This window comes from Oncorhynchus nerka, linkage group LG17, assembly GCF_034236695.1.
Source record: "Oncorhynchus nerka isolate Pitt River linkage group LG17, Oner_Uvic_2.0, whole genome shotgun sequence".
NCBI classification, from domain to species: domain Eukaryota; kingdom Metazoa; phylum Chordata; class Actinopteri; order Salmoniformes; family Salmonidae; genus Oncorhynchus; species Oncorhynchus nerka.
The window spans coordinates 25,850,266-25,878,152 of record NC_088412.1 but is presented as its reverse complement, the minus strand read 5'-3'; the positions used below and the strand labels follow the sequence as shown (position 1 = coordinate 25,878,152).

General features: G+C 45.0%; 1 protein-coding gene across 1 annotated transcript in view; it reads right to left on the bottom strand.

The window, feature by feature from the left end:
* The window catches only part of LOC115144981 (glypican-5-like), a 110,769-nt gene extending 96,760 nt beyond the window's left edge, over positions 1–14,009 (bottom strand). Inside the window, exons 1-4 of the mRNA XM_065002792.1 lie at positions 13,910–14,009; positions 7,936–8,639; positions 3,805–3,962; positions 3,424–3,483 (exon numbers count right to left, since the gene is read on the bottom strand). Coding sequence (XP_064858864.1) covers positions 3,424–3,483; positions 3,805–3,962; positions 7,936–8,639; positions 13,910–14,009 — 1,022 coding nt within the window. The remainder of the gene's footprint in view (positions 1–3,423; positions 3,484–3,804; positions 3,963–7,935; positions 8,640–13,909) is intronic.
* Between the last annotated feature and the right edge of the window lie 13,878 nt (positions 14,010–27,887).

Genomic DNA, 27,887 nt, shown 5'->3' with positions numbered 1-27,887 from the left:
CATTCCTCCATGCAGATCTCCTCTAGAGCAGTGATGTTTTGGGGCTGTTGCTGGGCAACACGGACTTTCAACTCCCTCCAACGATTTTCTATGGGGTTGAGATCTGGAGACTGGCTAGGCCACTCCAGGACCTTGAAATGCTTCTTACAAAGCCACTCCTTCGTTGCCCGGGCGGTGTGTTTGGGATCATTGTCATGCTGAAAGACATAGCCACGTTTCATCTTCAATGCCCTTGCCGATGGAAGGAGGTATTCACTCAAAATCTCACGATACATGGCCCCATTCATTCTTTCCTTTACACGGATCAGTCGTCCTGGTCCCTTTGCAGAAAAACAGCCCCAAAGCATGATGTATCCACCCCCATGCTTCACAGTAGGTATGGTGTTCTTTGGATGCAACTCAGCATTCTTTGTCCACCAAACACGACGAGTTGATTTTTTACCAAAAAGTTCTATTTTGGTTTCATCTGACCATATGACATTCTCCCAATCTTCTTCTGGATCATCCAAATGCTCTCTAGCAAACTTCAGACGGGCCTGGACATGTACTGGCTTAAGCAGGGGGACACGTCTGGCACTGCAGGATTTGAGTCCCTGGCGGCGTAGTGTGTTACTGATGGTAGGCTTTGTTACTTTGGTCCCAGCTCTCTGCAGGTCATTCACTAGGTCCCGTCGTGTGGTTCTGGGATTTTTGCTCACTGTTCTTGTGATCATTTTGACCCCGCGGGGTGAGATCTTGCGTGGAGCCCCAGATCGAGGGAGATTATCAGTGGTCTTGAATGTCTTCCATTTCCTAATAATTGCTCCCACAGTTGATTTCTTCAAACCAAGCTGCTTACCTATTGCAGGTTCAGTCTTCCCAGCCTGGTGCAGGTCTACAATGTTGTTTCTGGTGTTCTTTGACAGCTCTTTGGTCTTGGCCATAGTGGAGTTTGGAGTGTGACTGTTTGAGGTTGTGGACAAGTGTTTTTTATACTGATAACAAGTTCAAACAGGTGCCATTAATACAGGTAACGAGTGGAGGACAGAAGAGCCTCTTAAAGAGGAAGTTACAGGTCTGTGAGAGCCAGAAATCTTGCTTGTTTGTAGGTGACCAAATACTTATTTTCCACCATAATTTAAAAATAAATTCATTAAAAATCCTACAATGCGATTTTCTGGATTTTTTCCCCTCATTTTGTCTGTCATATGATGAAAATTACAGGCCTCTCTCATATTTTTAAGTGGGAGAACTTGCACAATTGGTGGCTGACTAAATACTTTTTTGCCCCACTGTATAAGGTTCCACAGTTGACAATGCGTGTCAGAGCAAAAACCAAGCCATGAGGCCGAAGGAATTACCCGTAGAGCTCCGAGACAGGTGTGTGTTGAGGCACAGATCTGGGGAAGGATACCAAAAAAATTCTGCAGCATTGAAGGTCCCCAAGAACACAGTGGCATCCATCACTCTTAAATGGAAGAAGTTTGGACCCACAAAGACTCTTCCTAGAGCTGGTTGCCCGGTCAAACTGAGCAATCGGGGGAGAAGGGCCTTGGTCACGGATGGTCCTGATGGTCACTCTGACAGAGCTATAGAGTTCCTCTGTGGAGATGGAAGAACCTACCAGAAGGACAACCATTGCAGAGACTCCACCAATCAAGCCTTTGATTGGTGGCCAGACGGAAACTACTCCTCACTAAAAAGGCACATGACAGCCCGCTTGGAGTTTGTCAAAAGGCACCTAAAAGATTCACAGACCATGAGAAACAAGATTCTCTGGTCTGATGAAACCAATATTGAGGCCTTGCTGCTGAAAAACATCCCCACAGCATGATGCTATCAACATCATGCTGTGGGGTGATTTTTCAGCGGGAAGGAATGGGAGACTAGTCAGGATCAAGGGAAAGATGAACAGAACAAAGTACAGAGAGATACTTTTTTTTTCAACCCGGAAGCCAGCCGCACCAATGTGTTGGAGGAAACACTGTACACCTGGCGACCTGGTCAGCATGCACTGCGCCCGGCCTGCCACAGGAGTCGCTAGTGCGCGATGAGACAAGGATATCCCTGCCGGCCAAACCCTCCCTAACCCGGATGACACTGGGCCAATTGTGCACCGCCCCATGGGCCTCCCGGTCACGGCCAGCTGCGACAGAGCCTGTGCTTGAACCCAGAATCTCTGGTGTCACAGCTAGCACTGCAATGCAGTGCCCTAGACCACTGTGCCACCCAGGAGGCCCCAGGGAGATCCTTGATGAAAACCTGCTCAAGAGCACTCAGCACCTCAGACTGTGGCGAAGGTTCACTTTCCAACAGGACAATGACCCTAAGCACACAGCCAAGACAACGCAGGAGTGGCTTCGGGACAAGTCTCTGAATGTCCTTGAGTGGCTCAGCCAGAGCCGGACCGAATGAACATCTCTGGAGAGACCTGAAAATAGCTGTGCAGCGACGCTCCCCATCCAACCTGACAGAGCTTGAGAGGATCTGCAGTGAAGAATGGGAGAAACTCCCCAAGAAGACTCAAGGATGTAATCGCTGCCAAAGGTGCTTCAACAAAGTACTGAATAAAGGGTCTGAATACTTAAGTAAATGTGATATTTCCGTTTTGTATTTGTAATAAATTTGCTAAAATGTAAAAAACAAAACAATTTTTGCCTTGTCATTATGGGATATTGTGTGTAGAAAAAAACAATTTAGTCAATTTTAGAACAAGTCTGTAACGTAACAGAATGTGGAAAAAGTCAAGGGGTCTGAATACTTTCCAAATGCACTGTAGGAAGGGTGCCTATATCTTTGTAGTGACTGGGGGTATTGATACACCATCCAAAGTGTAATTAATAACTTCACCATGCTCAAAGGGATATTCAATGTCTGTTGTTTTTATACCCATCTACCAATAGGTGCCCTTTGTGAACCACTGGAAAACCTCATTCATCTTTGTGTTTGAATCTGTGCTTGAAATTTACTGCTCGATTGAGGGAGCTTACAGATAATTGTATGTGTGGGGTACAGAGATGAGCTAGTCATGAAATAATACTATTATTGAATACAGAGTGAGTGCATGCAACTTATTATGTGAGTTGTTAAGCACATTTTTACTCCTGAACTTATTTTAGGCCATAACAAAAAGAGTTGAATACTGATTGACATTTCAGCTTTTCATTTTTAATTTGTACAAATGTCTTAAATACATAATTCCACTTTGACATTATGGGGTATTGTGTGTAGATCAGTGACACAAAATGTCAATTGAATCAATTTTTGAATTCAGGTTGTAACGCAACAAAATGTGGAGAAAATCAAGGGGTGTGAATACTTTCTGAAGGCACCGTGTATATATTTATTAAGGTGACATAATGTGTCGCTGGTGGCAAACCCCTGTACTCCATGTCAGACGGCCACATTAACGAGCGAGGGGGAGATGCTGGGCTTCATGCTTACCTTGAGATCTTTTCTAGACTTCTAGGCTTATTATTCCTGGATGGTTTCAGAGGAAAGGACCTGGCAGGATGTGATCATGGTCAGGGAGAGGAGGAGAGAGGATGAGAGAGATGGTGTAGGAATAGCAGGGATCCAATGCAAAGCAAACACAAGTCAATGCGAAGGAGAGGGAAAACAGAACTTCAACATGTAAAAAAACATAATGATAGAGAAAGCTTGTTTGACAAAAAATATATGTGGCAAAGTGTGCTTATAAGTAACTCATACTGCAATGCGCGAATACATTTTGGGGGACAGAGTGGAACACAGCATGCCAACCAGCTACAACACCAACCACTCTAAGGCAGTGGACCAGACACTATGGCCGCCCCTCTCTCTCACCTCCTGGTATGCGACAAGTGGTCCCGTGTGACCTCAGCTGGGGAGGACGTCATCACCATCGAGGTCGGGGAGGTACTCACAGAGGTCATGACCTTCAGGGTGGAACGTATGCTTGTCACTGACGGAGTGTCTGTGAGAGGCCCACATACTTTATCAACCTAAGAGAGAGGGATAGGAGAGAGGGGTGGAGAGAGGGGGGGGGGGTGAAGGGTGGGTAGAGAAGGAAATTAGACAGTGTGTGAAAAAAGAGGGTGCCCATTACATCCCTAACAGAGTCACTCTACAGTATGTGAGAACACAATGATAAGAATATGTTGCAGATGTGCAGGGCTCATGCTGTGGAAATCATCAGTGACACAATGGTGATTATTCTTGCCTAAAACCAGAACGAACACAGAACTATGATACTGCACAGAGAAGAATGATCCAGTCGCTAGACAACTGATATCACCAGGGGCCAGTGGATATGCAGGGTTTGCTATGGTGTTGCATTTCTCTTTCCTTCCCTTTCCTTATGACTTATTGTCCGGACGCTGGCGGGGGCAATGGGGGGGAGAGAGAGAGAGAGAAGAGAGAGAGAGAGAGAGAGAGAGAGAGAGAGAGAGAGAGAGTATATGAGCTGATGTTAAAAAACGTCAGCAACCGGTGGCCTGCCCAAAAAGAAAAGCTGAGATGGTGTATTCTCTCCCCCTCTCTCTCATATCCAGCCTTCTGTGTAGAGTAGCTGGGAGTGAGTTATAGGCCGATGTGACATGGATCCCATTTACCACTCCCACCCACACAGCTGTGGACAGGCTTTAAAGGCTCTCTAATGGAATTAGCTCATTTGGCCCCTGGTAAGTAAGTAGGGTGCTGTGAAACAGTGAAATATGGACGTTTTCAGAAAGCTCTGCCTAAGCTCTGAGTTAGGGTGTAGGCCAACGTAAAGCTGGGACAGAACCACTGATACCAACAGAGACACATACTGCCTTCCCCAGAGAGTAGACAGCAATCGAGCTCACTGACATTAAGGGTATGTGTGTGTATTCATGTGTATCACTTGTGAGAATGTGTTTGTATACATCTGGGAAATGTCCTCTTCTTTATAAGAGGGAAGCCAAAGACCAAGGGAATCTGCTTGCCCTGTCACCCCTAATTGTAACTGTTGTCGGATAGCCTTAGGGAAGACGTACTCAAGTGTGTGTGTGTGTGTGTGTGTGTGTGTGTGTGTGTGTGTGTGTGTGTGTGTGTGTGTGTGTGTGTGTGTGTGTGTGTGTGTGTGTGTGTGTGTGTGTGTGTGTGTGTGTGTGTGTGTCAGGCTCATTGTAATGGCTGGAATGGAAAAAAATGGAACGGCATCAAACACATCAAACATATGTAAACCACATGTTTGACTCCGTTCTATTGATTCCATTCCAGTCATTACAATCAGCCTGTCCTTCTATAGCTCCTCCCACCAGCCTCCTCGGTGTGTGTGTGTGTTCCTATAGAAGTTTATTTGTTCAGAGATTAGCCACAGAAATGTTCTCATCACTCTGTCCCAGGCCCTGAGTTTCAAAGCATTGTGGGACTGGGTTGTCCAGTCAGCATGAGGAGTCTTTGTCCAGAGTTGGATTTGCATTCTGGAGGGCAGTCTGTGGTCCGCCTACAGACACTTTCTGAGGGGATTCACTGGGGCTCTAGACGGCTGGACAGAACCAGAGGCAACCCACTGAATAGCTGGCAGATCCTTTAGGAAGCCTCAAAACAACTCAATGCCAGACCAGAAAACAAACACACAGTTTAAAACCCACAATTCTGCAGGACAAAGAGTATGCTCATGCTAATAAAGTGAACTCTAACTCATCAAAAGACTGCCGGAGCTTGAGTGACATCACCAAAGCGCCCCTGCATCCCGTCAATCAGGATCTCTTTAGAGCCCCTGCCACCCCGTGCCCCAGCCAAACTCTGGCTTAGCTCCTCCAAAGCTTTCAGTATGGATTCTAAGGATTGATAAATATTTTATAACTCACTAATAATTAGCTATTGAAGTGTTGCAGAGGATTTTCACTTAAATCAACTGGATGTATTCATTACGATTCAGAGATTCTTAATTAATTAGTAATTGCAACGCTACAGCAATACCTGGTGCAAGAGTTGAAAATATTGCTGAAATGTGAAAGAATGTTAGTCACTATCTGTGTTAGGTGTGCTTTTCTGAAGTCTATCGTCATTCCAGTATCTCTCTTTGCTAAGTGTTTTGGACACATACTCTCCTCTCCACCTTGTTGCATTTTGGCAGAGAGGGAGTGATTGGCAGGCTGTGTGTGGGAGGGGTCTGCTCTGGCCTGCTGCAGCTCTTGCTGCGTCAGGCACCTAGATACACTTAACTAGATAGGCTAATGGATTGTTTGTATGGATGTGCTGAGGAGGCAATTCTCCCCATGCCAACTGGAAACCTGGTCCAACAAACCATGTCATTGGAGGAAGACAAGGAGAGGAGAGAGGAAAAGAGAGAGCTAGGCCCACATCTCTTCAATCTGGTAGTCTGGTACTTTCATCATGCATAAGGTAATACGATACTTGGCTGTCTTCCATCTTACTGTAGAAGGAGGTTTATCTCCACAGGAAAGACATGCAGCAGGACATCTAGAAAGATAATCCCCATAAATTATAAACACTTATAAACACACCTGCACACATGCCTCTGTGTGGAGATGGAAAACAGTTGAGGAGGAGCAGGAGGAGGAGGAAGAGGGGGAGGAAGAGGAGTTGAAAAGGAAGAGGTTTGTGAAGGTGACTGAATGAGTCGTCATTGCCTACTCCTTCCCTTCCCATCTCTGGGTCCAGACCTCAAATGCCAGCCCTGGGGGTAACCTGAGACCCAGCCATCCTAGCCATGTTGAACCAGCGAATGAGCAACACTTGATCCTGGGGGTAACCTGAGACCCAGCCATGTTGAACCAGCGAATGAGCAACACTTGATCCTGGGGGTAACCTGAGACCCAGCCATCCTAGCCATGTTGAACCAGCGAATGAGCAACACTTGATCCTGGGGGTAACCTGAGACCCAGCCATCCTAGCCATGTTGAACCAGCGAATGAGCAACACTTGATCCTTGGGGTAACCTGAGACCCAGCCATCCTAGCCATGTTGAACCAGCGAATGAGCAACACTTGATCCTGGGGTGGCAGGCAGACTGTAAATACACTACTACAATGACAATGTCAGTAACAGAGAGGGGTGCTGATGGGATGGGGAGGGATGCCGGCCCCACAGACCCCCACTCCTGTCCCCCTAAAATCTCTGGCCCCACAGACCCCCACTCCTGTCCCCCTATAATCTCTGGCCCCCACAGACCCGCCACTCCAGTCCCTCTAACATCTCTGGCCCTCACAGACCCCCAAACATCTCTGTACAACATAGACAGGTATGTGTTATATAGTGTCATCTTTCATGTCTCATTATCATAAAGTCAATTATAATCATATTCATAACCACAATCTAATCAGGCTCACAGTTGTCATCATTACCATAATCCTACCTATCATTGGAGCTAGAACTTACTATTCAAGCCCGTTAAACTAAATCGCTCAGGAAAAACAGCTAGAATCAGATATGTATCTATGTCTTTCTACTCCACAGGTTCTCTTTTGTGTGAGCAAAGAGATAATATCCTATCTGTCATTCTAAGTAAAAAAGTGTATTGTTTGCTTGGCCCTCCGTGATACATTCAGCTTTGGTGGAATTTAGCAAATTCTCCCTCCTCTCTTCTCTTGTCCCCTGCTTTACAAGTACCAAGAAACCTGCCAGCCTCCCATCTCCCAGCCCCTTGAGTCCAAAGCCAAGAGAGAAGGTCCATGCCAGCCTCATGCCCCCCAACCAGGCAGCCACTCAGCCACAGAAGCCAACCACAGAGCTGCACAGAAGAGTCTTGAGAGTTCTTTTGTGGGTGTCATTAATAGAGAACCCAAAGACCTAAGATAACAGGTTTTATATGACAGATGAGACCTACCAATATTAGTTTTGTTGCATGTGTCCTGTGATGTAAATGAATGGTGTGAGGGATGGTCATGTGCCCAAGTGGTGTCATCATGGGCCTTAAGAGGTGTATCATATTAGTATAGTCCTATGACAGGTGAAGTATGAGTGGTGGGTGAGACACTGACTCACGATGGCACTGATACGTGGCCCGTGCAGCTGTGCGTGCAGAATAGCGTCATTGACATGGTTCCTGATGCCCTGCAGAGCCAGCTCCAGGTTGTGGCCTTCAGCCAGGGCCCCTGTCAGTTCCTGCAGCAGGGCCACGTAGCGCCTCCAGGGCCCGTCCAGCTCCGAGAGCCCTACCAAGCAGCCCCGCATCACATTCAGACACAGTCCTCCACACGGCCGGATCAGGGTCAGGCCCCTGCAGTGGGGGCAGTACTGCATCCTCACCAGAGCCCGCCCACACTCCCTGGCCAGCCCCGCCCGCTCTGTGGCGTTCAGCACCTCTGCCCCTATCACCAGCGCCTGGCTCAGTGCCCGTCCTGCGTTCAGAGCGCGGGTCAGCCCCTCGGCCAGGACACGGGGGTGGGACCCAAATGGGTTGACATCCTGGCGTGTCATGCGCAGACACTCGCTGTGCTCAGAGGAGGGTGGGGCCGAGGCCAGCCCAGGGTTGATAAGACGCCGGTAAACCAGCGGGAAGAGGTTGTCGTAGAAGCGGTGCACGGAGCGCTCCATGGAGGTGTTGCCGTCTCCTCCCAGGAAGAGAGAGAGGTCGGAGAAGAGGTCTGCCACCAGGGGGCGACCGTCCTGGGAGAGGGGCTCATAGGCACTGTCAAACAGACCAGTGGTCAGGTTCAGAGTGAAGGATAGCAGAGACTGGAACGTGTCTGTACAAACAGAGAGAGAAAAGGAGAGACAGAAGGGATGGTGAAAACACATTGTAAAAATAAATTATCTTGTCTTTTATGTTATGAAAGGGATAAAAAAAAAATAAAGCTTTTCTTATTGTGTGCATGTACCTGTGAAAGGTATTCTCGTGTGTGTGTGTGTGTGTGTGTGTGTGTGTGTGTGTGTGTGTGTGTGTGTGTGTGTGTGTGTGTGTGTGTGTGTATAATATGATTGTAGAGGGATGGGGGGGTTCTGAGTCCAGTTGGGATGTCAGTCTGATGGCATTCTGACAGATGTAAGAGAGACAGCAACTGGGAAACTGCTACAGTAGTATATACACACACACATACAAACACACACACACACACCCAGAGTTCTCGCTAATGTCCCAAGGTGTAATATTACTCATCACAGATGCATGCTATTGTTCCTGTCTTATTGCTTTCGGCGAGTAATTCTAGGGAAGACATTCTGTGTGTTGGATGATATGTGTTCGGTGTGCTGTGTCAGTGCTCACAGAGAATGAGAAGTCAATGTGTGTGTGTGTGTGTGTGTGTGTGTGTGTGTGTGTGTGTGTGTGTGTGTGTGTGTGTGTGTGTGTGTGTGTGTGTGTGTGTGTGTGTGTGTGTGTGTGTGTGTGTGGCAGATACAGTATATAGAGGGACTATCTACACACTGAAAGGTGAATGAGAACTTCTAGCTCCTTACATACCGACCCATAAACCAGACATCTTGTCATTGCTTCGTGATTAAGGAAATGGACAGGTGACCAGACACTTAGTGGTTCCAATTAAAGCAGACCAATCACTCAGCTTTGGCTGGGAACCTGTCTGTGTCATGCACTTCCATTTGGCTGATAGCTGCTACTGGACATCGCCGGCATGGAAGACAGACATTAAAGCCTATGATGGGTTAGATATACAGTACAGTATACTGCCTAGTATAGCTTTCACTGGGTGAAAGTCCCCCCATCAACACAGAGACTGAGACATTTTAACAGGAGCATTAGCTAATACTGCCATCAGCACATAGGCTAGGCCTATTCAAAGTGCTCAAACATAAAAATGGATAGCCTACACATATATATTTAGTTTATATACATCATGGAGAAACATACTAAATATACAAAACATTAAGAACAAAATATTACATGACATAGACTGACCAGGTGAATCCAGGTTAAAGCTATGATCTCTTATTTATGTCACTTGTTAAATCCACTTCAATCAGTGTAGATGAAGGGGAGGAGACGGTTAAAGAAGGACTTTTAAGCCTTGAGACAATTGAGACATGGATTGTGTATCTGTGCCATTCATGGATTGTGTATCTGTGCCATTCATGGATTGTGTGCCATTCATGGATTGTGTATCTGTGTCATTCATGGATTGTGTGTATGTGTCATTCATGGATTGTGTGTATGTGTCATTCATGGATTGTGTATCTGTGCCATTCATGGATTGTGTATCTGTGCCATTCATGGATTGTGTGTATGTGTCATTCATGGATTGTGTATCTGTGCCATTCATGGATTGTGTATCTGTGCCATTCATGGATTGTGTATCTGTGCCATTCATGGATTGTGTATCTGTGTCATTCATGGATTGTGTGTATGTGTCATTCATGGATTGTGTATCTGTGCCATTCATGGATTGTGTATCTGTGCCATTCATGGATTGTGTATCTGTGCCATTCATGGATTGTGTATGTGTACCATTCATGGATTGTGTATCTGTGTCATTCATGGATTGTGTATGTGTACCATTCATGGATTGTGTATCTGTGTCATTCATGGATTGTGTATCTGTGCCATTCATGGATTGTGTATGTGTGCCATTCATGGATTGTGTATCTGTGTCATTCATGGATTGTGTATCTGTGCCATTCATGGATTGTGTATCTGTGTCATTCATGGATTGTGTATCTGTGCCATTCATGGATTGTGTATCTGTGCCATTCATGGATTGTGTATGTGTACCATTCATGGATTGTGTATGTGTGCCATTCATGGATTGTGTATCTGTGCCATTCATGGATTGTGTATGTGTACCATTCATGGATTGTGTATCTGTGCCATTCATGGATTGTGTATGTGTGCCATTCATGGATTGTGTATCTGTGCCATTCATGGATTGTGTATCTGTGCCATTCATGGATTGTGTATCTGTGCCATTCATGGATTGTGTATCTGTGCCATTCATGGATTGTGTATCTGTGCCATTCAATCCATTCAGACATGGATTGTGTATCTGTGCCATATATGTTCTGGCTATAGCCAGTTCTGGCTATGCCGGCGGAGATAATAAGAGTACATGGCCATCAAGGCTAGATCGTTCTTCAATATGTTCAAATGTTAACAGATCATCAGCAGGCTCAAATAATAATCACAGTGGTTGGGTTTTTCACACTCAACAATTTCCCGTGAGTATCAGGACTGGTCCACCACCCAAAGGACATTCACCCAACTGTGGTAAGCATTGGAGTCAACGTGGGTGTTACGGATACAAGTATCCTGTGTTTCTTTTCTCTCCTTCTCCCGTCACAGGTGACAATCATCATTCCCCAATCAGTCACCAATCAGTCATCAATCAGAAGACACCTGCTCTTTTTCCCTTACCCTATCACATTCCCTTTCCCTTGGTTTAAAATCCCTGTCAGTTGTTTTCTCGTGAGCTTGATTTCTCTGTGTTTCAATCTTTCTGTGTCTCTTTCGCTCAATTTCACGCTATATCTCACCCTATATATATATATATATATCTCTTTGGATTGAGCTCTCTTTTGTTTTTGCAACTACATGTCACTTTGTCCCCACCTGTGAGTATTGTTATGGTGTTTGACTGTTTGTTTGATGGTGGGAAAAGGGGGAACCAAGACAAGTTGCCTATGGGCATACATTACCCGTAGGAATACTTTGTCTAATTACCCTAGTTAGAACTGGGTGGACCACCCGCTGTATTTTTTGTTAATTAGTTAGCTGTATTGAAGTAGGCTAGTCTCGCTTGGGTGTTTTGGGATATTTGTGTCTTTCCTTGGGTCCAACTCCACCCCTTTTCCTGCCCCCCTTTACCGTGTGTTTAACAATAAACCCGGAGTGTTTGACGGTAATTTAGTTGTCTGGTTTTTCGTTCTCACTGTTACTTTTCACTATTATACTTTGCATGAGTTATGTTACGGGTCTCGTTACCATCCCCCCTAGACTGTCTGGCCAAAGGGATTTGTAACAATGGGCCAGCATCCCTATGGAATGCTTTTGACAACTTGTAGAGCCCATGCCCGACAAATTGAGGCTGTTCTGAGGGCAAAAGGTGTGTGGGTCGGGGTGCAACTCAATATTAGGAAAGTATTCTTAATGTTTTGTACACTCAGTGTATATGTAGTTAGTATATCATAAAACCACTTGGTTGCTCTAAAACACCCTTATAGGCGACTCAGCAGAAGCCTGGTCCACGCCTTAAATCACAGCAGTCTATAATAGACTTTGCAGCTTTCATTTGAAACAGACTCATAAATGAGAGAATTTCACAATTAACTAAATTAACATCATTCAAATGAATCATGGTGGATTTCTGTGTTTAGGCAAACATTATTAGTTTTATTTCACCTTTATTCATCTACAGTTTAGAAAGAACCTAGGCCCTGGTGAACTGATTGACTGGGCATTCCCTGGCTGGAGAATCTGTCAGTTTGAGTGGAGTTTTCCTTTAACCCTATCTTTGGTATTTGTTTCATTAGTCCATTGTTGACTAAATACATCATACCGGATTATTTCTGTATTTTGAATGTCAGATATCTTAACTTGATTGCTGACAAGCAAATCATTTTGGGACCGTCAACAATGGTCCAATGAAACAAATACCAAAAGATAATTGAGGAAGAATTTTCCTTTAATTTGAGAAACCCTGGTACTATTCCTGGACCCCATGCTGAGTAATAGGTGTCTGTAATAATGCTCTTTAACACCTTACTTGAACCATGGGTCATAAGTGTGTAATGCATTTATAAAGACAGCATGACATAAGGGCTTGGTAATTCATGACCAATGTCCTCTAGGACAATCTGTCTCTGCTCTCTCTCTCTCTAACTCCTAATCTGTGTTCCCAGGATGTGGAGTTTAGTAAAGGGGAGGGGGATGAGGGGGTGGAGGAGGGAGACTAACAGGTGGAGCTGCAAGGAGTGTTCGTTTGGTGACATCATCACTGTCATTCAACTACTTAGAATTCACAAATGTGTAATCAATGTACTCAAGTTCAACATATTAAGTTACATAGGTGAAGTAGGCCTACCAGCAAACATTGTCAATGCAATACATTACCACTAATGGAGTTAGCTTGTGGGGAACGGGATGACCACATTGAAAGCTTCTATGATGTTACGGTTGCCAGATATTTCCCACTGAGTAATGAGCAATTGGATTGCAGATGGGAAACCAGGCAAAATGTTTTTTAATGTTCAAAAGCTCCACAGAGAGAACTAAATTCACTGATGGACTTTTACCCTCCCGCACACATTCATTTGAGAATGACACATTCCTGAAGCATACTCAGACATTAGGCATCTGCACACTTGTATATGGCTCTTTTTATATACTAGGATACCAGTATTCCCTACGCTGGAAAACTTGATACAGCTGTTTAAGTCACTGATAATAATCTGGAGGGAAAAAATCATGTCATTAAAATATAACACGTAACACACACAAAAAAGTATGTGGACACCTGCACGTCAAACATCCCCCTCCTTTGCTGCTATAACAGTGTCCACTCCTCTGGGAAGGCTTTCCACTAGATGTTGCAGGGACTTGCTTCCATTCAGCCACAAGAGCATGAGTGAGGTTGGGTACTGATATTGGGCGATTAGGCCTGGCTCGCAGTTGGCGTTCCAATTCATCCCAAAGGTGTTCGATGGGGTTGAGGTCAGGGCTCTGTGCAGGCCAGTCAAGTTCTTCCACACCGATCTCTAAAAACAATTTCTGTATGGACCTCGCTTTGTGCGCGGGGGCATTGTCATGCTGAAACAGGAAAGGGCCTCAACTGTTGCCACAGTTGGAAGTACAGAAACATCTAGAATGTCATTGTAGCTGTAGCCTTAACATTTCCCTTCACTGGAACTAAGGGGCTTAGACTGAACCTTGAAAAACAGCCCCAGACCATTATTCCTCCTTCACCAAAGTTTACAGTTGGCATTATGCATTTGGACAGGTAGCGTTCTCCTGGCATCCGCCAAACCCAGATTCGTCCATCAGACTGCCAGATGGTAAAGCGTGACTCTTCACCCCGGAGAATGCGTTTCCACTGCTCCAGAGTCCAATGGCGGCGGACTTTACACCACTCCAGCCGACACTTTGCATTGCGCATGGTGATCTTAGGCTCCATGTGGCTGCTCGGTCATGAAAACCCATTTCATGAATCTCCCGACAAACGGTTATTTTGCTGACATTGCTTCCAGAGGCATTTGGGAATTTGGAAGTGAGTGTTGCAACCGAGGACAGACAATTTTTTTACGCGTTACAACACTCGGTGGTCCCGTTCTGTGAGCTTGTGTGGCCTACCACTTCACGGCTGAGCCGTTGTTGCTCCTGGAAAGTTTCACTTCACAGCTCTAGCAGGATAGAAATTTGACAAACAGAAAGGTGGCATCCTATGACGGTGCCACGTAGAAAGTCATTCTTTAGTAAGGTCATTCTACTGCCAATGTTTTTATATGGAGATTGCATGGCTGTGTGCTCGATTTTATACACCTGTCAGCAACGGGTGTGGCTGAAATAGCCGAATCCACAAATTTGAAAGGGTGTCTACATACTTTTGTATATATAGTGTAGCTATATTCAATCGCATTCAAGAGTTGATTTAACTTATGTTTCACCCTTTCTCATAGTTGGAGTCTTGACGAATTTGTGCAAAATCATGTTAGACACAAAACATTAGAGAATAGCACAACAAGGTGAGTGGAAAAATGTATTGTATGCTGCTGCATAAATCATGTAACATGCCAGGGAGATATGTATACTGTAGCTAAGAAAGTAATACTGAGTGTATGTTGTGTAGTAAGCTGTTGGTAGCCCATGTGCCTCCTGCTAATAATTTGTTCCGTTTCCCCTCTTAATTTCGCCTACTGTTCTGACTTGGTGGTGCACATGTAGCCTATAGAATGTTATAGAGAAATGTAACGTTAATCATTGAATATTGTACAAGTTTTCATTGTCTGCTTATATGCCCCTGTTATTTATCCTACAGTTCTGACTTGGTGTACAGGGAGAATACTGTAAAACCGGCCCATGCTCGCTCTTAATCAGAATTACGGCTTGCCTCTTATCTGCTCATCGTTCCCTTATGCCATAGTTTGTCTATCTCAATTGTAAGTAGAACCCACGTTTGTTTAAACAAGTCAGCCATATCAGCAATGTTTTTTTAAAGTCAGTAAATGAGGCTGAATTAACTGTTTCGCTGCCAGACAAGGCTCGATTGATAGTCAGGTGTAGCAGTGGTAAGGTGTTGGGACTTTGCTGTAGGGACAGCTTTATGTAGGCCCTAACAGTTTTTGGGCACTGTTTGTCACCATTATAGCGCATAGTGTTGTGTTGTGTAGTGGCTTTGCTGGCATGTATAATTTTTAAAATATATTTTGTGTTTGCCCCACCGAGATTGAAATGCTAAAATCGCCACTGCCTGCGGGCCAATTCCGGTCCGTGACACATTTCAATCTGGCCAGCGCAATGACTAGGGTTGTCAATTCATTTCGGCCCGCTTCCATACCACTCTCCATGCGCTGCACTCAAGTCACAGCAAGCACTGCCATCATGCTACAGCCTACAGAAAATGGCATCTAGGTTGTCAAAAAGTTATACGATACAGGATTCACGCGTGGGTATAAATTACTACTAAAGGACACACAAGCGAGTATAAAAGAATCAACAGTTGAGTCATCTACTTAAATGAAATTACAGCCTGATGCGCTCGCATTGGTGAATTCAACGTCATTTGTGCTGCTTACGTGTGTCCCATTTACAGCACGCATCGGAGGGAAAGTGTACAGACATGCCACAGTCCTAGCTAGGCTACTAAAATGTTGCAGTTTGGCTTTGGTTTTTAAAGCTTGACAATGAATTAAACCAAAAAGCTAAACCTGCAATGTAAAGGAAAACATATAGCCTATTACAGCAATATTTGAGCAGTAGCCTAGGCTGGTTACTCAACTACAATACATTTTGTGTGCACCATACAGCAATGCTGCGTTCAACCGCAATGGTGATCGATGCATGTAATGCAAAAAATATATATAATTTCCGTTTAAATGTTACAACAGCCTAGCTACGTTTTTGTTATTTGGAGTTTAAAAGTTGATTAGGGACGCAGCTTATAATGCACATCTGCAAGCACAGCAGCAAACGCTGGACACACATTATTTCTCTTCTTTTGTTTTAATATGTTAAAATGTTACATACAGCATCCTACCAGGGTTGTGTTCGAGACCACATAAAGCGAGACCATTCAAGACCAAGACCGGAGCAAATCGAGTCTGAGTCAAGAACAAGAGACCAAGTCAGAAAAATGACAGTCCAATTCAAGACCATGATTGTAATTTGGTCAAATCGCCACCATAATAAGAGTTCAAAATGTCCAGTATTTCTGTGTTCATAATTCAGAAGAACATATGGATTCTTTAGACATTCAGAATGGTGAAAAATAATGCATGCTGAAGGCAAATAGGGACACTCTACTAATTATTACTAACCCGAACAATGAGGGCCTTCTACGCCTTATATATAAAATAATAATAACAATAATAATTTATTATTTTCTTTTTTTTTTCAATTTAAAGTTTTATTAAGTTCTTGTTTTTCAATCAACCAACAAAACACATTCCACATTCACAGATGTGACAGGCTTTAAAAAAATAAAAAGTCAAAAAATAATAATACATTTGAAAAAATTAAAATACAATTAAAATGAATGATAAAGTCAAATAAAAGCATTTATTTTTCTTAATCTATATATTTTCCTTGGTACCTGTATATACATACATACATACATACATACATACATACGCACATATACATACACACACACATACGCACACGTACTCAAAAACTAAATTAAAATAAAAACACACACACAAAAAAAAAAACCATACCACTTGCAGCAGCACTATCAAGGTTCTTATCAGCTATTTCAAGCATTCGCTGAGACGATGGGCCAATAATTCGTTTTTAGGTTTTACAGTACCTTACACAAAATGTATCTGCGCATTTCCCTAGTCACCCCGTTCACTCTGTCCAGTTTGAAATATAGTTGAATAGTGGGGACCAGAGTCTATCAAACTTGGGCTGTCTCTTGTGGAGGTCATAAGTGAGCTTTTCAAGAGGAAGGAAGTCAACAATCTGGTCAATCCACATTTTAAATGTAGGGGGGGGGGGTATTAGAGGCCCACAATAGAAGAATACATTTCTTAGCAAAGTATGTAATAGTCATAAGCAAATTTTCTCTGTCAGGATCAAGAACAAAGTCCTGCTGGGCATTAAGAAGATAGATACATGGGGTCATATCAAACTGTACCTCTAGTATTTTCTGTGCAGCGGTATGTACAGATTGCCAGAATCTGGCAATCTCCCTACAGCTCCAAAATACATGCATATAGGTTCCACATTCAGAGGTACATCTTTTACAGTTAGGAGACATATCTGTTTTCATTCTATGGAGTCTCAAAGGAGTATAATAAAATTTGTACAAAAATTTGTAATTAGATTCTTTCATTTTTACACTGGTAGAGGAGCAGTATACCTTGTCGCAAACCTCCGCCCATAACTCATCACTAATAGTCAGACCAAGGTCCTTTTCCCAGATTATTTTCAAAGGAGTAAAGGAGGGGCTTCCTTTCTCAGAAAGGAGTCTATAGATGCAAGATTTTTTGCCTTTAATGGATTGTGCTGTGACAAGAAGGGTTTCAACTTCGTTCAACTGAGTTCTAAACCTCCTCTTGGAGGTAAATGAGGAAATTACATGTCTAATTTGAAGATATTTTAAAAAATGGGATCTTGGCACGTCGAATTCACTGCAGAGCTCTTGAAAGGATTTCAGTGTAGTGGTTTTCTGATGAAATAGGTCTGAAAAGGTCCTGATTCCTAGAGTATGCCAAAGATTAAAGTTGGCATCCCTCAGGGCTTTTGGCAAGTCTGGGTTGCCTACTATAGGCGAGTGAGAACATATTTGGGAGGAAATGCCCAGGTATTTCTTACAGTCCCTCCACGCTAGTAGGGTGCTGTAAATCACAAAGGATTTGGCTATGTTGCCCACTTCACTAAAGTTATTAATGAATATAATTGAGCTTAAGGGCAATGAACCACAGGATTGGGCTTCTATCTGAATCCACGTTGACTCTTGTCTGTTTGTGATCCATGTTAGCATGTTGCGGATTTGGCCAGACCAGTAGTACAATTGAAGGGAGGGAAGGGCAAGGCCACCTTTAGATTCGGGTTTTGATAAAGTGGAAAACTTGATCCTAGGTTTTTTATTGCCCCATATAAATTTGGTGATGCTTTGGTTAGTTGTTTTGAAGAAGGAAACTGGGAGATAGCATGGGAGCATCTGAAATAAGTAGTTCAGTCTAGGGAGGACGTTCATACGGATTACATTAATTCTTCCTACTAAGCTAATTGGGAGGGAGATCCAGGTTTGGAGATTGTTCTTGATTCGATCCAGGAGTGGAAGATAATTTTCCTTAAAAAGGCTATTCAGATCTGGTGTTATGAAGATCCCGAGGTATTGAAACCCCTGTGTTTTCCATTGGAAAGGACAAAGTGTCTTCATAGAGCTGGTGAGTGTAATATTGAGAGGGCAGACAGTGGATTTGTTAAAATTGATCTTATAACCTGAGAACTTGCCATACTGGGCAATTGTGTCTAAAATGAGAGGGAGGGATTTCTCAGGGTTGGATATGTAGAGCAAGACATCATCCGCGTAAAGCGAAATCTTGTGCTGCAGGCCACCTGCAGAAACACCCATAATACTTGGATTGCTCCTTATCAGCTCTGCCAGAGGCTCCGCCCCCAACAAGTAGAGCAGCGGGGACAGCGAGCACCCTTGTCTTGTGCCCCGCTCCAGAGGGAATCTGTCAGAGTTCAGTCCATTAGTAGTCACCATGGCATTTGGATGAGAGTATAGTGATTTGATCCATTTAATAAAATTTGGGCCCATATTGAACTTTTCTAAGACTGAAAACAGAAAGCTCCACTCCATCCTGTCAAACGCCTTCTCAGCATCCAGTGAAGCCAGCAGGACAGGGGTCTTTTGTGCGTTTACTTGATCAATAATATCAAAAAGACGGCGAATGTTATCAGAAGAGTATCTGTCTCTAATAAATTCAGTTTGGTCCGCTTTTATTATTTTGGGAAGAAGAGTGTTTAGTCTTATGGCGAGCAATTTGGTAATTATTTTATAGTCGAAATCCAACAAGCTTATGGGCCGGAAGGACGAGCAGGATAGGGGTCCTTGTCCTTTTTTAGCAACACTGTAATGCGAGCTGTGTGCATTGAGTCTGGGAGAACTCCGTTTTTGCAAAAATCCTCCAGCATTGGCATGAAGATAGGGCTGAGCTGGGGCCAAAAAGCTTTATAGAACTCTCTGGGGAATCCATCTGGGCCTGGGGACTTATTAGGTGGCATGGAGGTAATTGCCTCCAGGATCTCCTCAGGAGTGAAGGGGGAGTTGAGATCTTCCTGGTCGGTCTCTGATAGTTTAGGTAGCGAGATTCCCTCTAGGAAAGAGTGGAGTTCTGCCTCCGTGTGTTTTCTCTCAGAGGTATATAGTTTGCAGTAAAAATCATGAAAAGTTAAATTGATCTTTTTTGGGTCATATGTGACCTCGTCCTCTGCTGTTCGGATAGCCATGATTGTACGCTCTGACTGCTCCTTTTTTAATTGGTAAGCAAGCAATTTACTGGGCCTATTGCTATACTCATGGTATTTCTGTTTAGTAAAGAAAACTTTTTTTTTTTTTCATCTCCCGAGTGTAGTCCAAATTCAGTTTGGCTTTGGCTGCTTTAAGATGACTCCGGGAAATGCTGTCTAGGGATTGTTTATGTATTTTTTCACAGCATTCCAGCTCCCTCTCAAGATCTAGCCTGTGTGCTTCCATTGCTTTTTTCTTAGAGGAAGCATATGCAATTAGATGACCTCTTAGTGTGGCTTTAGCAGCGTCCCACATTGTGGCCGGAGAAACAGGGGAATCTTTATTGTCTTGTGTGTAGTTGTCTATCCATGTAGTTACTAATTACATTTACATTACATTTAAGTCATTTAGCAGACGCTCTTATCCAGAGCGACTTACAAATTGGTGCATTCACCTTATGACATCCAGTGGAACAGTAGTGCATCTAAATCTTTTAAGGGGGGGGGTGAGAGGGATTACTTTATCCTATCCTAGGTATTCCTTAAAGAGGTGGGGTTTCAGGTGTCTCCGGAAGGTGGTGATTGACTCCGCTGTCCTGGCGTCGTGAGGGAGTTTGTTCCACCATTGGGGGGCCAGAGCAGCGAACAGTTTTGACTGGGCTGAGCGGGAACTGTACTTCCTCAGTGGTAGGGAGGCGAGCAGGCCAGAGGTGGATGAACGCAGTGCCCTTGTTTGGGTGTAGGGCCTGATCAGAGCCTGGAGGTACTGAGGTGCCGTTCCCCTCACAGCTCCGTAGGCAAGCACCATGGTCTTGTAGCGGATGCGAGCTTCAACTGGAAGCCAGTGGAGAGAGCGGAGGAGCGGGGTGACGTGAGAGAACTTGGGAAGGTTGAACACCAGATGGGCTGCGGCGTTCTGGATGAGTTGTAGGGGTTTAATGGCACAGGCAGGGAGCCCAGCCAACAGCGAGTTGCAGTAATCCAGACGGGAGATGACAAGTGCCTGGATTAGGACCTGCGCCGCTTCCTGTGTGAGGCAGGGTCGTACTCTGCGGATGTTGTAGAGCATGAACCTACAGGAACGGGCCACCGCCTTGATGTTATTTGAGAACGACAGGGTGTTGTCCAGGATCACGCCAAGGTTCTTAGCGCTCTGGGACGAGGACACAATGGAGTTGTCAACCGTGATGGCGAGATCATGGAACGGGCAGTCCTTCCCCGGGAGGAAGAGCAGCTCCGTCTTGCCGAGGTTCAGCTTGAGGTGATGATCCGTCATCCACACTGATATGTCTGCCAGACATGCAGAGATGCGATTCGCCACCTGGTCGTCAGAAGGGGGAAAGGAGAAGATTAATTGTGTGTCGTCTGCATAGCAATGATAGGAGAGACCATGTGAGGTTATGACAGAGCCAAGTGACTTGGTGTATAGCGAGAATAGGAGAGGGCCTAGAACAGAGCCCTGGGGGACACCAGTGGTGAGAGCACGTGGTGAGGAGACGGATTCTCGCCACACCACCTGGTAGGAGCGACCTGTCAGTTAGGACGCAATCCAAGCGTGGGCCGCGCCGGAGATGCCCAACTCGGAGAGGGTGGAGAGGAGGATCTGATGGTTCACAGTATCGAAGGCAGCCGATAGGTCTAGAAGGATGAGAGCAGAGGAGAGAGAGTTAGCTTTAGCAGTGCGGAGCGCCTCCGTGATACAGAGAAGAGCAGTCTCAGTTGAATGACTAGTCTTGAAACCTGACTGATTTGGATCAAGAAGGTCATTCAGAGAGAGATAGCGGGAGAGCTGGCCAAGGACGGCACGTTCAAGAGTTTTGGAGAGAAAAGAAAGAAGGGATACTGGTCTGTAGTTGTTGACATCGGAGGGATCGAGTGTAGGTTTTTTCAGAAGGGGTGCAACTCTCGCTCTCTTGAAGACGGGAGGGACATAGCCAGCGGTCAGGGATGAGTTGATGAGCGAGGTGAGGTAAGGGAGAAGGTCACCGGAGATGGTCTGGAGAAGAGAGGAGGGGATAGGGTCAAGCGGGCAGGTTGTTGGGCGGCCGGCCGTCACAAGACGCGAGATGTCATCTGGAGAGAGAGGGAGAAAGAGGTCAGAGCACAGGGTAGGGCAGTGTGAGCAGAACCAGCGGTGTCGTTTGACTTAGCAAACGAGGATCGGATGTCGTCGACCTTCTTTTCAAAATGGTTGACGAAGTCATCTGCAGAGAGGGAGGAGGGGGGAGGGGGAGGAGGATTCAAGAGGGAGGAGAAGGTGGCAAAGAGCTTCCTAGGGTTAGAGGCAGATGCTTGGAATTTAGAGTGGTAGAAAGTGGCTTTAGCAGCAGAGACAGAGGAGGAAAATGTAGAGAGGAGGGAGTGAAAGGATGCCAGGTCCGCAGGGAGGCGAGTTTTCCTCCATTTCCGCTCGGCTGCCCGGAGCCCTGTTCTGTGAGCTCGCAATGAGTCGTCGAGCCACGGAGCGGGAGGGGAGGACCGAGCCGGCCTGGAGGATAGGGGACATAGAGAGTCAAAGGATGCAGAAAGGGAGGAGAGGAGGGTTGAGGAGGCAGAATCAGGAGATAGGTTGGAGAAGGTTTGAGCAGAGGGAAGAGATGATAGGATGGAAGAGGAGAGAGTAGCGGGGAGAGAGAGCGAAGGTTGGGACGGCGCGATACCATCCGAGTAGGGGCAGTGTGGGAAGTGTTGGATGAGAGCGAGAGGGAAAAGGATACAAGGTAGTGGTCGGAGACTTGGAGGGGAGTTGCAATGAGGTTAGTGGAAGAACAGCATCTAGTAAAGATGAGGTCGAGCGTATTTCCTGCCTTGTGAGTAGGGGGAAGGTGAGAGGTTGAGGTCAAAAGAGGAGAGGAGTGGAAAGAAGGAGGCAGAGAGGAATGAGTCAAAGGTAGACGTGGGGAGGTTAAAGTCGCCCAGAACTGTGAGAGGTGAGCCGTCCTCAGGAAAGGAGCTTATCAAGGCATCAAGCTCATTGATGAACTCTCCGAGGGAACCTGGAGGGCGATAAATGATAAGGATGTTAAGCTTGAAAGGGCTGGTAACTGTGACAGCATGGAATTCAAAGGAGGCGATAGACAGATGGGTAAGGGGAGAAAGAGAGAATGACCACTTGGGAGAGATGAGGATCCCGGTGCCACCACCCCGCTGACCAGAAGCTCGGGGTGTGCGAGAACACGTGGGCAGACGAAGAGAGAGCAGTAGGAGTAGCAGTGTTGTCTGTGGTGATCCATGTTTCCGTCAGTGCCAAGAAGTCGAGGGACTGGAGGGAGGCATAGGCTGAGATGAACTCTGCCTTGTTGGCCGCAGATCGGCAGTTCCAGAGGCTACCGGAGACCTGGAACTCCACGTGGGTCGTGCGCGCTGGGACCACCAGATTAGGGTGGCCGCGGCCACGCGGTGTGGAGCGTTTGTATGGTCTGTGCAGAGAGGAGAGAACAGGGATAGACAGACACATAGTTGACAGGCTACACAAGAGGCTACGCTAATGCAAAGGAGATTGAATGACAAGTGGACTACACGTCTCGAGTGTTCAGAAAGTTAAGCTTACGTAGCAAGAATCTTATTGACTAAAATGATTAAAATGATACAGTACTGCTGAAGTAGGCTAGCTGGCAGAGGCTGCGTTGTTGACTATGTAGGCTAGCTGGCATTGGCTGCGTTGTTGACACTACACTGATCAAGTCGTTCCGTTGAGTGTAATAGTTTCTACTGTGCTGTGCTATTCGGGGCAGCTGGCTAGCTAGCAGTGTTGATTACGTTACGTTGCGTTAAAAGAACGACAATAGCTGGCTAGCTAACCTAGGAAATCGCTCTAGACTGCACAATTATCTTTGATACAAAGACGGCTATGTAGCTAGCTATGTAGCTAGCTATGATCAAACAAATCAAGCCGTTGTACTGTAATGAAATGAAATGAAAAATGTGATACTACCTGTGGAGTGAAGCGAAATGCGACCGGATTGTTGAGTGCAGAAGTTCTGTTCGGTAGACGTTGGCTAGCTGTTGGCTAGCTAGCAGTGTCTCCTACGTTAAGGACGACAAATAGCTGGCTAGCTAACCTCGGTACATTAAGATAATCACTCTAAAACTACACACTCTAAACTACACAATTATCTTGGATACGAAGACAGCAAAGACAACTATGTAGCTAGCTAACACTACACTAATCAAGTCGTTCAGTTGAGTGTAATAGTTGTGCTGCTAATCGGTAGACGGTGGACTAGCTAACGGTGGACGTTAGCTAGCTGGCTAGCTGCAGGGCAGTGTAGACTGCGTTAGGACGACGAAATACGATAATTACGCAATTATCTATGATACAAAGACGGCTATGTAGCTAGCTAAGAAGAAATTGCTAAGATTAGACAAATCAAACCGTTGTACTATAATGAAATGTAATGAAATGTAATACTACCTGCGGACCGAGTGCAGATGCGACCGCTCGCTCCAACCCGGAAGCACTAATGTATGGAACTCGTCATTTGATAGCATGGAGGTGTTGAATTTCCAGCTCTTTGACCTCGGGATGTTTTTGCAGAGGTCAAAGCGGAGGTGGACAAAGGCGTGATCTGAAAGTGCTATGGGTCCGATTGTACAAGTGGCTGAATTTATGAAACTCTTTGGGATAAAAATGTAATCTATACGGGAGTAGGTGTTATGGACATTAGAGTAGTATGTATAGTCCATAGATGAGCTATTATTCTCTCTCCAGATATCTATCAGCCCCATCTCTTTAGTAAGAGAGTTCAACATCTTTGCAGATCTAGGATTTGTGGTGGGGACTTGAGATGATTTGTCTAGGGTTGGGTTAAGGGTACAATTAAAATCTCCGGCCACCACACCAAAGGAGACACAATGCTCATTGAACAGGGTTATAATTTTTGACATGAAGGCAGGAGTATCTGTGTTAGGGGCGTATATGTTTAATATAGTAATTGGTTGACCATATAGTGACCCAGTTTAGTTAAATAAATCTCCCCTCCGGATCAGATATGTTTTTGTCTATTATGAATGGAACATTTTTATGGATAAGTATGGCTGTGCCTCTACTGTTTGATTTGAAAGATGAGAAATACACCTGTCCCACCCAAGCTCTGCGGAGTTTGGCATGTTCAGCATCACAGAGGTGTGTCTCTTGTAATAGCGCAATGTCTGCTTTTTCCTTTTTTAGAGCACATAGTATCTTTTTCCGTTTTATTGCATGCCCTAGACCATGGCAGTTCCATGTCAATAGATTTAAGGTACTAGTCATCGTCATCGAGCAGTAATCGAACTTTAGTGCAAGTCATCGTTGGGTAAAAGTGGATAGTAATTACAGCTGCGTTCACATAAAAGGAAAATAAATGGTGTACATAAAATAATAATCTCTGAACACCCCAGCCGAGTTCCCAAACAACTCGACACATCCCGTTGGATCTATTACCCCCCGCTCAGTCTCAATTCTGTGTTCCGAATAAAACAAAACCGGGAACAGTTAGCAACGCACAACGTCTCCCTCTCCCCACCAAAGAAATGCCTCATCCTCTCCACCCCGCATTGAGTAAGTAACACAGTTGCCCTCGTCCAGACCTCAGTAAAAGAGGGGAGAAAAATAAAATCAATAGCCCAGCCTACATATACCTCCCCCAAGGGACATAGGGAACCCCAGGTAATAATAGCAACAACAACAAAAAAACAGGGAAATAAAAGTAGGCTGAAACATTAGTAGGCCTAGGTTAGGCTATACAGCCCATCCCTCTCAGTTAAAGGGAAATAAATATAAATTGGACGGCTGTAATGACATTTAGGGGGTGGGTCTCTGGATATCGGCTATATGTCGTCTTACCTCCTTTAGTAATGGCATTAATCGCATTTAGTCATTGGTCTGTTTCTCATTGGCCAGGATTGTCTTTCAAAAAACGTTTTGCCTCTTCGGGAGTTTTGAAGTGTCGAAGGCTTCTTGGTGAAGAATCCTGAGCTCGTTTGGGTATTTGAATCCCCTGAAGATGCCTCGGTCAATGGAGTATTTCTTCACTTCGTCAAATTCTCGGCGCTTTCGGCGTATTCCAGCTGACAGGTCCTGGTGTAAAGCGAGTTTGGCGTTTCCCACTGTGATGGTGTTGTTTTTCGCCGCCTGTAGGACTCGTTCCTTGTCGGTGAATCTCAGGAAACGTATGGTGATTGGGCGCGGTGGTTGTCTGGCTGCTGGTGGGGGCCTCAGTGCTCGGTGAGCTCTCTCGAGTTCTATGGGCCTGTCGGTGGGCAGGTGGAGCCACTCGGGAAGTTTGTCTTGCAGGTAGCGGATCAGTGGCATGTTTCCCTCTTCTTTTTCGCCCAGATTGAATAGAACACAATTATTCCTTCGCCGCCTGTTTTCCAGGTCCTCTGTTTTCTCTTCCAGATGCTCGATTTTCTTTTTAGCATATGCTATTGTTTCCATGGCATCTGTCAATAAGTTTTCCATGGATAGGATTCGCCCCTCTGCCTCGTCCAGGCGCCCCGCGTTTATGGTTATCTTGTTGTTGATGTCAGGCAATGCGTTTTCCAGGATTGTCACCTTGCCCCCTATCGCACTGAGCTGAGAGTTAATGGCATCTAATTTGGTGTTTAGTTCTGTACGTTGGGATCTCAACTCAGAGAGGATGTCTTCGACAGAGTGCGAGGTTGGCATTCGTTGTGCCTCGTGGGGGAGCGGGTTCTCTTGCTCCTGGCTAATGGCGCTAGTTTTTTCTGAAGCTAGCTTCTTCTTGGAGTCTTTTTCCGTCGCTAATACTCGAGTCCGGGTAAAAATGTCACCTGTAGTGTCGCCTTTTGTAGCCGCCATGACTTTTTCTTACTAAAGCTAAATGAGTGTGAACTTGGAATGGAGGTAAGATTAGGAATTGGAAACTACTTGTGCGGAGCTCTTAGTTCACGCGGCCATCTCGTTCAAGGGTCACGTGATCCCCCATAATTTATTATTTTCAATGACATTCTGATTTAATCTCTTCGGGTTTTGTTGATTGGGATAAAACCTGCCCTGAATGACGGGTCGCCACTGCTCCTACATGAGTGTTCTGGTATTACCGTTGCTGTCCTTTCAGCATCACAAACCTGTCACACACTGAAGGCCTAGGTCCAATAGGTTCACCACTGCGCAAACATGTCTATAATATATATAAAGGCTGATCAGGTATTAATGTTTCAAGGAGTGTGTGTGTTTGACCTGGTGAAGAGGTTTTATGCACTTACTTACTGGAAGCTGATAATTATTTGTGTTTTACGGCTGGTCTCAGAAAGAAATGATGAGTCCTCACTGTTCAAGACCGAGTACAAATGTATCCGACACCGAGACACTCAATGTGGTCTTGAGTACTATAACACTGCTATCTACATACTGTAACTGGACATCATGAAGGGGCATATTCTTTCAAATAAAACAGTGGCAAGTTTGATCGCAGTTGTATGCAACAACAAAAAAGTAAAAACAAACATAATAGGCTTTGTCTGGCCAACAAATTTGTTGTGTTTTTGCAATATGGCCCATGCCCTGATTTAGTTGGGCATCCCTGTGCTACGGGGTGGAAACAGATTTCATTGCCACACAAATCCCCACAAAATTATGCCATTGCAAAATGAAAGAGTCACCTTACCTTGACACTTAAAAACTAAATCAATACTGTCATTAATGTGGTTATTCAATAATTATCCATAATACTTGCGCATTTGGTATTGAGCTGTTTAATTAAGCTGTGATATTTTCACACATCATCTGATCCAGTAAGGAGTTTTCTGAATGACAGCCAAGTGATGAACAGCTGTTGTGATAGTGCATATGAGATGCAACAACAGCTCAAGTGCTGGAAAAAAAGCTATTCGTAAGGAATGTCCAGAATATTTTGTTCTCATTCGTTACGCAAGTGAAGACAGTTGTGCCTGGATCCATGATGGATCTATTATCCCTAGCGAATTGATGTTGATCATCTGTTGTTGTCTGCTTGATTTACTGTGTCATTAGATTTAACAGAGAAAGGCATCAAGGTAATGAGTTTGTGTTATCATATACAGTACCAGTCAACAGTTTGGACACACCTACTAATTCCAAGGTTGTTCATATTTTTACTATTTTCTACATTGTAGAATAATAGTGAAGACATTACAACTATGAAATAACACATATGGAATCATGTAGTACTGCACACTGCCCTAACCCATCTGGACAAGAGGAATACATATGTGAGAATGCTGTTCATCGAATACAGCTCAGCATTTAACACCATAGCAAGCTCCAAACTGGTCATTAAGCTGGAGACCCTGGGTCTCAACCCAGCCCTGTGCAACTGGGTCCTGGACTTTCTGACGGGCCACCCCCAGGTGGTGAGGGTAGGAAACAACATCTCCACCCCACTGA